Source organism: Lemur catta, chromosome 9, assembly GCF_020740605.2.
Source record: "Lemur catta isolate mLemCat1 chromosome 9, mLemCat1.pri, whole genome shotgun sequence".
Classification (NCBI taxonomy): Eukaryota; Metazoa; Chordata; class Mammalia; order Primates; family Lemuridae; genus Lemur; species Lemur catta.
In genome coordinates, this window is record NC_059136.1 from 55,666,581 (window position 1) to 55,679,153 (window position 12,573).

Sequence of the window (12,573 nt, forward strand, 5' to 3'; positions counted from 1 at the left end):
TTTTAAATTTTAAATTATTGACAATCAAAACATATCCCCCTATGATAGAGAGATATTCTCAATTTACAGATACTAAGACTCAAAGAACACATGAAAAGACACAGAACCAGAATTTTCTGACATCAAAACCAAAAATTTTTACAGCTTCCTCTTGTCCAAAGGAAAATTGAAATTAAATCCACATTTCAAGCACGTATTGAATTTAGAATTCTGACAATTGGGCAGTATGTACCCAAATTTTAAATACGTATGCATATACTTTTATATATGACCCTGCAAATTCCACTTCAAGGATCTCTCTTACAGAAGTACTAATACAAGTATACAGAGAACCGTGCAAGGATGCTTACTGTAGCAGTGTTTGTTAAGAGCAAAAACTAAAAACAACCTGAATATCCATCCATTCATCTATAGTACATATGGCACAGACACATGATGGAATACCACGGAGCTGGATAAAAGAAGGAGATGGCTCTAGCTACATTGTAAAGATATCTTGGATATACTATTAAGCAAAAAAGCAAGTGACAGAATGTGTGTAGTATGATCCCATTTTTATTAAAATAAACTGTGTGTGTGTATGTGAGAGATATATGTTGTAGAATTATAGAAAAGGGCCTGGAGGAATACATAAATGTCCCTTGGGAGGTAGAAATTGGGGGGTGTGGGGGGCGAGTGTCTCTCAAGTTCCACTTTGTAGATGTCTGTATTTGTTTGAAATTGATTAAGAAATAACAATATACAATTTTGAAATAAAAAGAATTTTGGAGGCTAATTTTTTTAAAGAGAATAGAATAATAATGACATGCCCCTAAAATAAAATGTAAACTTCTTTCTCCCATTTGCAAACCTGTGAGTACACAGTAAGGACAGCATTGCCACAAATTCCTCTTTCAAAAGCTCATTCAGGCCGGGCGCAGTGGCTCACGCCTGTAATCCTAGCACTCTGGGAGGCCGAGGCGGGTGGATTGTTTGAGCTCAGGAGTTCGAGACCAGCCTGAGCAAGAGCGAGACCCCGTCTCTACTAAAATAGAAAGAAATTATATGGACAACGAAAAATATATATAGAAAAAATTAGCCAGGCATAGTGGCACCTGCCTGTAGTCCCAGCTACTCGGGAGGCTGAGGCAGAAGGATTGCTTGAGCCCAGGAGTTTGAGGTTGCTGTGAGCTAGGCTGACGCCATGGCACTCTAGCCCGGGCAACAGAGTGAGACTCTGTCTCAAAAAAAAAAAGGCTCATTCAGGACACTAAGGCATTCATTTCAGAGAGCTTTTTTTTGTTTTTTGAGACAGGGTCTTGCTCTGTTGCACAGGCTACAGTGCAGTGGTATCACCGTATCTCACTGCAACCTCAAAAGTCCTGTGCTCAAGGGCTCAAGGGATCCTCCTACCTCAGCCTCCCAAGTACCTGAGACTATGGGTGCATATGCCAAACACACTCAGCTAACTTATCTGTTTTTTGTAGAAATGGGGTCTCTAACTCCTGGCCTGAAGCAATCCTCTCACCTCAGCCTCCCAAACTGCTAGGATTATAGGCATGAGTCACCATGCCCAGCCTCATTTCAGAAATTTCAAAGGCTAGCAATGCCTCTATTTTCAGACTATGTCATAAATGACATAAACATCAAAATGAAGGCTTCTATAATTATAGATCTTAAAAAGGAAGCATGTAAAATAAAGACTTAGACAAAACAAATTACTAAAGCTGCATAGTTTTGCTACACTTTATTCAAAACTGGCTCTACTTCTTCATTATTTGAGAAAACTAAAAGTCTACTGTCCAAATGTAAATATTCATCATATGTTGAAAAATAATCTTCAAATTTGTGTTCTGACCCAAATTTGGCACAATTAAATCATAAGAAAGTCAAATGACACAAATGGTCACACCTCAGCATATAACAAAATCCTGAAAGTAGCATAGCAGTTAGCTATGACGTCATTTATTAAACTCTCAAACTGAATTGTAATTTTAACTTACACACACCACAATACACCTTTGCACAGGTAATTTTATTCTTTCCTGTGGGTGTCAACAGTGCTCATAGATTGTAATTTGAAACATTCAAAAAGCACATACCTGAATATTGTCACATTTCTTTACATCACAATTCAATAACTATTGAACACTTATGTCTACTAAATACAGTGAACAAAATGGTATAAACGTTTACACCATTTCCTTGTAAACAAGGTTTCTGTGCACAATAGTAACAAATGGAATTAATGCATACCACGATATCAATAAGGAAAAGACCTTTTCTTTAAATAAACTATTCTGTTTATAAATAAACTCTGATTTTTTTAGTACACATTTACAGACCTGATCAATAAAAAGAAACAATATATATATTTTCCTTTAAAAAGAAAATGTTGGACCACTATGGGAGAACTAACCTAGGAAAAGGGGTAAGCAAGCAAAGGATAAGAGAGAGTTAAAAGCACTACCATACAGCAACCTTGTTCTGTTACATACACCAACACAAGGACAGGATTGTCTGGGGAGGAGCTCATTTTTACTTGAATTCCAGCAAGTTGCAATCAATCTTGTAGTACACATAGGGGTAATATTCCTGTTGACTCAGGTTTAAACCTGGAATATCCATAGGAGCCTATGGAAAAACAAGACAATTATTCAATCACATACTTAACATAAGAAAAAGGTATTACCATTTACCTTTTTATTGAACACCTACTCTGGGCTAAATGTATGCACATATGCTAATTTAATCTAAGTTAGGCATTATCTCCATTTTGCAAATGAGGAAAGATCTCTGAAAGGTTGACTTGCTCTAGGAAACACAGAGAGTAGCAAAGCCAAGATTCAAGCATTCTTACTTCAAAGCCTGCTGTATTTCTACCACGACCCTACCATTCCTTTTTGGAGGCTTGGGATATTGAGTTTATGGGATACAAGGCTTATTGAAATGTTGAATGAAAATAAACCAAATATGGTTTTAAAGATAACACTTACTAGATGTGCATGTTACAAGAATTTACTGGTAGGAAATAATGTATCAAATAGATCTCTTATTTCATCTGCAAGTCCATAAAAATGTAGCAAGTCATTTCCTGCATTTTCTTCTATCAAGAAAAATTGAATTTTCAGTTCTAATTCTAATGCCTATGTGAGATACTACCATCCTGAAGACAAAAAAAATCAGCAAGATATTTGAAATCAAGGCTGGGCATGGTGCCTTATGCCTGTAATCCTAGCACTTTGGGAGGCCGAGGCAGGAGGATCACTTGAGGCCAGGAGTTCAAGACCAGCCTGAGCAACAAGGCGAAACCCTATCTCTATAGGAAAAAAATAAAAGCTAGCCAAGCATGTTGGCATGTGGCACATGCCTGTAGTCCCAGGTACTCAGGAGGCTGAGGCAGGAGGATCCCTTGAGCCCAGGAATTTGAGGTTGCAGTGAGCTATGATGACACCACTGCACTCTAGCCCCAGCAACAGAACAAGACTCTATCACACACAAAAAAAAAATTTGAAATCTAAAATATAAAATAAAAGCCTACTACAATTTTAAAGATCAGCAACAAAAAAAACACATGTAATCTGTTTATATCTTCTTTTCAGTAAAAGAAGATATAAACATGTACCATTTTAGAAAAATCATAGCTCCTTTCAAAATGCTCATCTATTGACTACATTATCTCTGCCAAATATAATTAAAATAACTACTTATTTCCTTCCTCTCTGCAATTTACAGTTTTTGTAAACAACTAGTATCACTGGTTTTTCTGTGTATCTGCAGCTATAAACATCTGATAGACACCAGGATAATGACTGGGTTTTAGAAATATCAAGAAGCAAAAGCACAGCTACAACTAGTATAAACCAGGGTCAACAATGTAAATAACTTGCTACATTTATCTAACAAACTGAAAACATCAAAGTAATAAAAAATGATTAAGTATCATGATATTTACTATCCCTTTTCTACCTTCTTCCAATCATGTTTTCCTGAAATTCACTCCAATTCCTACTCTACCAGGCTATCTAATAAGTACTTACATCAATAATGGCTGCTGCACTGCTGTCTAGATGTTTATACAATTCATATAACACTTCTCTCAGTTTCTTCATTGTTTTCTTATTGGGCTGAAGTAGCATTGCTTGGAAGTTCACTGGCAAGCCGTACCTCAGAAAGAAGCAGAAATACAGTATGCAACACAAGCAGGCACATGAAGAGATTTGTTTTTAAAAACAAGTATTTTCAAACTCTTTGGTCATGATTAACAGGGAAAGGGTGTCTCATTTTAATGACTACCTTCACAAGTTCAACTAATATACATAGAACCTTAAACTAATTTACATAAAAAACTTAAAACTAATACACATAGAAACGGAAACCTCTGGTCCTCACTGCCCACTAGAAATCTCTCTTTAAAATGAGCCAATTACTAGGAATTACTTTAATTATTAATACTATTCAATTTTTACAGTAATCTATAAATAGCCTCAGGAAATAATTATAACATGTAAAGTTAATAAATAATAAACAACATGAGATTACCCACATCTACATTGAAAATTTGAAGAAATTTAAAAATAGTAAGCATAGCTACACACAGGTTTTTAAAAACTATTTCTAACATAGTTAGAGCAACATGTACAGAGGACCACAGGATGCATGAAATTGTAAGTATTTCAAAATATTAAGATATTTTAGGATAATATGAGATGATTTCAATAAGCCATTAGTATACTACACACCAAACTATTAATACATGTAAAATATTTGAAAGATCTTTCTTTCAATCAAACATTGGTTAATATTTTACAATCTACTTTTAACTTAAATAACTACATAAGCAAAGAACCTGAGAGCACATCAGCATGGATCTTTCTCTAAACCTGGTGTTAAAGGACAAGACTGATACATACTTTATAAGCTCTACAATACTGACAATCTCTCCTTCATGATTGGCCCTTTAGTTTCTCCAAATCAATTAATTAAGAGGTCTAGTGTAAAAAATCTATAAACTGTTCAGTTATAAGTTTTGCAATTAACTTTCTTTACCTTAAAACAGACTCAACAAAAACTCTTAAAGCTTTCACGTGAATCCACGCAATAAATGCCTCACTGAAATTCACTTTCAGCCACCGCACTAGTGGTCCCTATAAAACAAAAAAAAAAAGTTACCACAAATTTGGTCTTAGAAAAGACAATTTGACAGACCAACTATTTTTAAAGAAGTAACTATCCACTAGGAATCTATAGGAGAATTAAGTCACATAGATCACTTTTTAAATGTTTTAAAGTATTATTCTCATTATCTTGGTACTTCACCTTAAATTAGATTAAAAGGTTAGCCACTACTAGGTAACCTCAACAGACACTAAAATGCACTGAACCAATTCACTAATATAAAAAAAGACATGTATTTTAATGAAAGTGGTACAAAGTATAGGAGTGCCCTATCTGAAAACCAAAATATAAAAATCTGAATTTCCTACACAATACTCTCAAACATTTAATACATTTAAAATAGAATTCTATCTACAAACAACTTCTCAGAAACAAAAGTAAATATTATAGTTATACAAGCAAGTGATTTAATAGCCCTAGCTCTTAGTTTTCTCATCTGTAAAATAAGGGAGTTGATATAGATCTCTAAAACCTCTTTACATTCTAAATTTTTAATGATTTTCTATTATGTAGTATTAAGTTCTTTTTGAACTTAAAATATCTGGTAGAATTAAATACCTTTTTAAAGAAACAAATTTCAAATAATACAGTCTCTCCATACTCAAAAGACATACACACGTATTACCAATTCAGCCAACACTTACTTGGATAACGTTAATAGGCTCATTTGATGTATCAACCAATTAATTTAAGCAATAAGGATAACAAAACAAAGTGAAAATCTTTGGTCAAAATATTTGTTCTTTAAAGGGTTTCTCCCAGTTGAGAGGATATGGTTTATAAAGTACTCAGAAATAATTTTCAAGGGAATTTGCCTTTATTTCTCCCCCATATTACAAGGGAAACACATTATCATTCATTGCATGTTTCCCTTTCCATACAAGCTTTTAGTCTTCACAGTAACCCTACACTTGAAGATGGCAAGAAAGTCAATGTCGTCTTCCATTTTCACAGTTCCATCCCTGTTCCCCATGATGCCTACAACATACCAACTCTTCAATAGTTTACATACAACTTGCTTCAACAGAAGATTGAAGCACTGGAAAAATCTGCCTTAAGAAAATGAAAATTCTTACTGAAAAGAGAGAACTTTATTAAGTAGAATCACCCTTCACTACAAGGACATTAACCAAAATTCTGCATTTAAAATTAATCTCTGCTATGGATTTAGGTGGAGTAATTAATTTTTAGGTATGTATTTTAAGATAACTATTCACAGATCTAAGCTTTAGAGGAAATTCATTCTGACTACTCAACAGAAAAAACTAAAATCAAATTTCTTAAAAGCAAAGTCATAGAAGTTTTGCTTTCTTTTAAATCAAAAAAAGCAATACCCACTTTTTCTTCTGCTTAACACTGATAATACTAAATATTAAAAACACATACAAATTGTTTTTTCTTGTCAGTAGAAAGCCTGTTCATTTCTTCTTTATCTGCTCTCATTTCCTCTTCATTATACTGGAAGTCACGAACGATGAATCTAAATTTGGGGAATAAAACAAATTGTCCATACTGCATACAAATGAACTAACAAAATAAATAATAATAATAATAATAATCTTACTTGTTTTCCCTGGCTTTATGTCGGAAGTCATCAACTGCCTTCCTAAATAAGGTGACATTACAAAGGTAACTGTCTTGGTCCTCTGAGAGAACACTACGGAAAAAAAGAAAAAGTCCACTTAAAGCTTTATACTCACTGCTTCTTTCATAGTAAGGGCAGAATTCAGAAACAGGAGGAAGAGAAGGAATAGCAGGGTATAATGGCCCTTCCTAAATCACCTCAGTGCTATGCATCTGAATTGCCTCACACACTAAAGACACTGAATGTTTGTTTATTATATTTTTTGTTTACGATGCCTTAACATGCTATGTTACATTTACTTCTTACTAACCAAAAAAAGTAAACATTAACTCAAGTAAAGCATCCAAACTCTAAGAACCATGCCTTTCAATCTACATCAGTGCCAGGCTGGTTTGTTTCCAGGGTCTCCCTGCTAAGCACTCTCTTCTTTTCTGGAAGCCTAATTCTCTCTTCCCCTCCCCAGTCCAACCCAGCTCTGCTGAGGCCCAGCTCAGCCTCTCTGTTCTGCCAGCACCTCATACCTCAGATTTTTCCATTTCTCCCATCACGCCCTCTAAGTCAAAAATGACAAACACAACTGTCTAAATAACCTCTGAATAAATGTGCTTGTATGCATCTCAGCATCCCTTTTAGGCTTGCTTTAGAAGATCCCAGTGAAGTCAGAACTTCTATTCAGTCACAGCTCCATGGCTATCACTGGAAAGACCTTTCCAGACACAACTGCCAAGAAATTTTACCTGTCATAGAAATTTATAATGCCTTGGGGAAAAGTCCACTGTCTGGAAAGGCAAACTGCATAGCACATGTATGGTACAGGGTCCTAATGTGGCTTTCAGAATTTTACCTGTTATGTACAGAATCCCTTATGTGAGGTCTACAAGGCTGCACACTTAACTGTTCAACAGTGATGACCTGGGGGTGGGGGAGTATTACTGAGGGTTCTTTTTTTTTTTTTTTTGAGACAGAGTCTCGCTCTGTTTCCCGGGCTAGAGTGCCGTGGTGTCAGCCTAGCTCACAGCAACCTCAAAGTCCTGGGCTTAAGCAATCCTCCTGCCTCAGCCTCCCGAGTAGCTGGGACTACAGGCATGCGCCACCATGCCTGGCTAATTTTTTTTTCTATATATTTTTAGCTGTCCAGATCATTTCTTTCTATTTCGCTTTTGCTCAGGCTGGAATTTTTTTTTGTTTTTTAATGTTCAGTTTTTACTTATAGTGTGATACTTCTGAAACTGGAAAAAAATAATAAGTTTTACATAACTGAGAGAGGCTGGGCACAGTGGCTCATGCCTGTAACCCCAGTACTTTGGGAGGCTGAGGCAGGAAGATCGCCTGAGGCCAGGAGTTCAAGATCAGCCTGGGGAACATAGTGAGACCCTGTATCTACAAAAAAATTAAAAAATTAGCTGGGCATGGTGCTGTGCGCCTGTAGTCCCAGCTACTTGGGAGGCTGAGACAAGAAGTTCACTTGACCCCAGGAGTTGAAGGCTGCAGTGAGTTATGATTGTGCCACTGTACTCTAGCCTGGGCAACAGAGCAAGACCCCATCTCTTAAAGAAAAACAAAAAAACAGAGGGAGTGCTTGTGGAATTCAAAGACACTTTATTAAATTTTTTTTTAAAAGCAAGTGTAGTTTTCTCTGAAGCCTAAGAACTGCCTGGTTAGCCAGGTAGATTCAGAAAGCAGTTACAATGCTTAACCACAGAATGGCTTTAAGAACTAAACTTACCCTGGTTCCTGGTCAGCCAGCCAGCAGGGGCCACCTCCCTAGCGTATGAGCAGCACACATACTTTTGGGAGTACTGATCACTGTGATAACTGACATTTAGAGAAAACTCAACTACTTCAAATTTGGAACATTTAAGTCTTTTAAATTGTGTCTTCTCAAAGTTATTACCCTTAGTTCTTACTCCTAATGCCTACCAAACCTAACACAAGGCAGCTAGCCAGTGGACAGAGCTCAATAAAAACATCTTTTAATGATCTTTTGGTCTGCCAAGATTGACTCAGCGCAGTGATGTACAAAATGGCTGAGATCAAAACAAATCCAAATCTAACTCGACAAGCTACTTCAGAGATATAAACAATATATCCCACCACTGTCATATTAATCTTTTAAACTTATACAATACTTTGCTCTTTTGAAGGCCCTTTCAAAAGCATTTGATGCTTGACCTGCCTTGTGTCAATGAGCGGGGTGTCTGTCAGGCAGGTTCCCACCTATCCGGGTAGAGGCCTGGGACACAGCCAAGTTGCACGGCTTACTCAAAATCCTGACGGTGAAAGTAGACAAGATAAAAACTCAGTCTTGTTTTATGACTAAATCCTACTGTGCCACTTTATTAAGAAAAAAATAAATAAAACCCATTTGCTTTCCTTCCCGACCCCAGGAAAAGCATTTCCAAAAAATAAATATACTTTACTATGATGGACTTTTAGTCATTTAACATGTACTGAGACTCCATAATGTGCCAAGCTCTTGCCAGATATTAGGAATAAAACCATTAAGACATCGTTCCCTGACTGCAAGGAATGCGTCCAGGGAGTACATAAACTGGTAACTACAACACAGAGCTGTAAGTACTACAATAGAAGCTATATATATACTACACTGGGGAATGAGGAACTTTACCTGAGGGCATTCAAAAGAGTTTCACAGAAGAAGTGATGTCAAGTGGAAGTCTGAAAGATAGGCAAAAAAGGCCAGGAGTGGTGGCTTACACCTGTAATCCTAGCATTCTGGGAGGCTGAGGTGAGAGGGTCACTTAAGCTCAGGAAGTCGAGACCAGCCTGAGCAAGAGCAACCTCATCTGTACAATAAATAGAAAAATTAGCCAGGCAAGGTAGCACACACCTGTAGTCCTAGCTACTCAGGAGGCTGAGGCAGGAGAATTGTTTGAGCCCAGGAGTTTGAGGTCGCAGTTAGCTATGATGATGCCACTGCACTCTAGGTGGGGTAAGAGAGCAAGACGCCGTCTCAAAAAAAAAAAAAAAAAAAAAGATAGGCAAAAGAGAGAATGTGCCAGGTAGAACACTACTATGCAAATGAACACACATATGGAACAACACAGTGCATTTGGGGTACAGCTGGGATGCAGGGAACTAGGAGCGGGGTGTGTGTGTGTGTGTGTATGTGTGTGTGTGTGTAAGGGAGGCAGCAAAAGTGACTACAGCAGGGCTTTAAACAACAGGGCAATAACCAACAGACCTGTATGTCACAGAGATAAAACTGGCAGCAATGTGGAGGACTAATGAGAGGGGAAATATAGGGGAAAAGGAGACCAGTTAAGGAAAATTACAATGGTCCAGGCAAGAGATGATGCGAGTGTAAACTGAGTAGCAGCAGTAGGTATGTGGGAGGGGGGAGGAAGTTTAAAGTAGATTTAACCATATAAAATTGTGGATATTTGATCATTTTTGACCTACGAAACAGTGATTTCATATGGTTCAACCAAATACTATGGAAGGAAGAAATGATGCAACTGATTAGATGGGGGAGGGAGGAGTTTGAAGGAGAAGTAAGAGTCCAAAATGACTGACCACCGTGCTTCTGGTAGAGATCACTAGGTAGACGTTGCTGCCATATACAAGGAAACCAGAGAGTTTGAGTCTGAGATTGGGGTGATAATGTTGGTTACCTAGGGAATATCACATGGAGTGGTCCAGTATGAACCTGGGTGTGTGAGTCTGAAGCTGGGGGTTAAGGCAGGATACAGACGGAGATTTAGGGGTCCTAAAACTACAGGTAAGGTTAGAGCCATAGGTGTAGTTGAAACAGCACTGATAGAACAGACTATGTCCCCCTGAAACAGAATAGCCTAAGTCTGGAGCGGCCAATATTCAGGGTTACCAGAGTCTCTCCTGCTCACTCAAGCAATTTAGGTCTAGAAGCCAGGAGATTGCATATAGATTGATTTGGAGTATGAGTTTGCAGAAAGTCACAGGGGCCAGAGCCAACAGTACTGGCAAAAAAATGGCTGCAGTCATGACTAGAGTCCAGGCTCATCAGGACAGGATGTGTGATTGGAGGAAATCACCAAAGTCAATGCAAACAAAGGGTTGGGGGACTGGAGATGTGAACACCAGCAAGGGGCAGATTCAGTGAGAATGAGAAAGATGGAGGGGAGGTCTGGGAAAGAGTTGGATTATAGATCTAAGGTTCTAGAGGTAGATTCTTTGTGGAGGGTGAGGCCAAAGGAACAAGGGAACAGCCTGCAGAAACTGAGTGGTGGTGACGATCCACCATGAGATTGCCAGGGAGGTGCAAAGGCAGATGAGGGATGGACTTGAAACCAGTAGTGACCTTAAGTGGCACATGAGACCAAGGTAAAGAAACAAAACAAAAGCCAGGAGAAGAGGAAAGAGGTAAGAAAGTCACATCTTTTCACGAATAAACATGGACTTGATCTCTCCCCAGATATGCTGTTGGTCAGGAACTGTGCCTGCAAGGGGACTTAGTTTAGTCTAACCCAACTCTCAAAAAGTTTTACGAGGTTCAAATAAATGAGCCAAACTCACTCTCTCCAATTATTAATAGTTCTACTGTTATGTAGAAGTAGCAACACTATCTTCTCATAAGTGTAATCGGGCCTAGAGAAAACTAAAAGTCAATTCTAGTCAATGTTTTTCAGCTGTTTCATGACATTTTCAGCAACCCATGAGAGCGGCAGTGATTTCTGGAGCTTATAAGCTCTTCCTGCTGCATCTGATTTCTTGCCTCTCTCCTAAGACTCTCTGCTCCCTAATCAATCCACCTGTTTCTTCCCTGCCTTTCTTCACAAAAGTTACCTTTGCAACCCCTGCTCCAAAACACAAGAGAAACTTCTCTTCACAATGGCTAGTATCATTTTTTCTGCACTTCCTAGCCAGGCTCCTCTGCTTCATTTGGAACCCTAGCTCCCTGAACAAAAACCTCTGTGAAGCACCAATGTGTTTGTGGTGCTGTTTCCAATGGCAGAAAAAAGGCAAAAGTTAACCAGTAATCTGACCCAGTCAGACAACTTTAACACAAGTAAAAGTAGACAGATTAAAAAAACAAAAAAGGAAAGTGGTGATTCTGAAAGTACATGTGAAAAGTACATGTTCTTTCTGAACAGCATTCGAAGAAAAGCAGAACAGCAGCCTAGCATACTCTTCTCTGGCCATAACCTTGACGTGGCATTTATACACATCCTGCATTTAGCCACACAATAATGGCAGTATTTCAAATTGTCCAATCTTTTAATATGTAGATAGACTATTTTGCAAATATATAGTTTTTGTGTTTTTTAAAAAATAAATTATTGCTTAGGGTTTGAGGATGGTATTTTTCAATCCGTTCTTCTATCTCAAAATTCCACTTTTTATCTTCACTGCTCCCAAGAGTAATCACTCAAGTATCATGCCAAAAAGTAACAAGTGTTACCACCTATAATTAATTGACTAAATTTGTGTTGAGCACTTAGAACAATGACTAGCACATAGTAATTACTCAAAAGTTAGTTATATTGATAAACCAAAAATTCAACATCAAGTCACAGAGATCTTTCCTAAATAGCAGAAAAAATTCCACACTAACCCACAAAAGGCCTATTTGTTCTATATGGACTACACATACTCTTAACAGTGGTATTTGAACGACTTCTATGTTATCTATGATTGAATTTACATAGGTATGTTTGAGTCAGCAATTCCAAATGTCCTCTGAACTGAGAAACACACAGAATAGATGTTTTCACTGAGTGAGGAGGGGCTGGGAACTCTCAGAGAGTTAGTGTGCACTTACGGATCATTCAGAGACAATGAATCAAACTGTTCCTGCCTAACATTTTCCCTTTAAACTACTAACATGACCT

At 37.7% G+C, this 12,573-nt stretch overlaps 1 protein-coding gene across 1 annotated transcript in view; it reads right to left on the reverse strand.

The window, feature by feature from the left end:
• Nucleotides 1–1,995: 1,995 nt before the first annotated feature.
• Nucleotides 1,996–12,573, reverse strand: part of ATP6V1C1 (ATPase H+ transporting V1 subunit C1) — a 42,440-nt gene continuing 31,862 nt past the window's right edge. The window contains exons 9-13 of the mRNA XM_045561906.1: nucleotides 6,722–6,814; nucleotides 6,544–6,637; nucleotides 5,029–5,126; nucleotides 4,020–4,146; nucleotides 1,996–2,613 (exon numbers count right to left, since the gene is read on the reverse strand). Of these exons, the coding sequence (XP_045417862.1) occupies nucleotides 2,518–2,613; nucleotides 4,020–4,146; nucleotides 5,029–5,126; nucleotides 6,544–6,637; nucleotides 6,722–6,814 (508 nt within the window). The 3' untranslated portion in view covers nucleotides 1,996–2,517. The remainder of the gene's footprint in view (nucleotides 2,614–4,019; nucleotides 4,147–5,028; nucleotides 5,127–6,543; nucleotides 6,638–6,721; nucleotides 6,815–12,573) is intronic.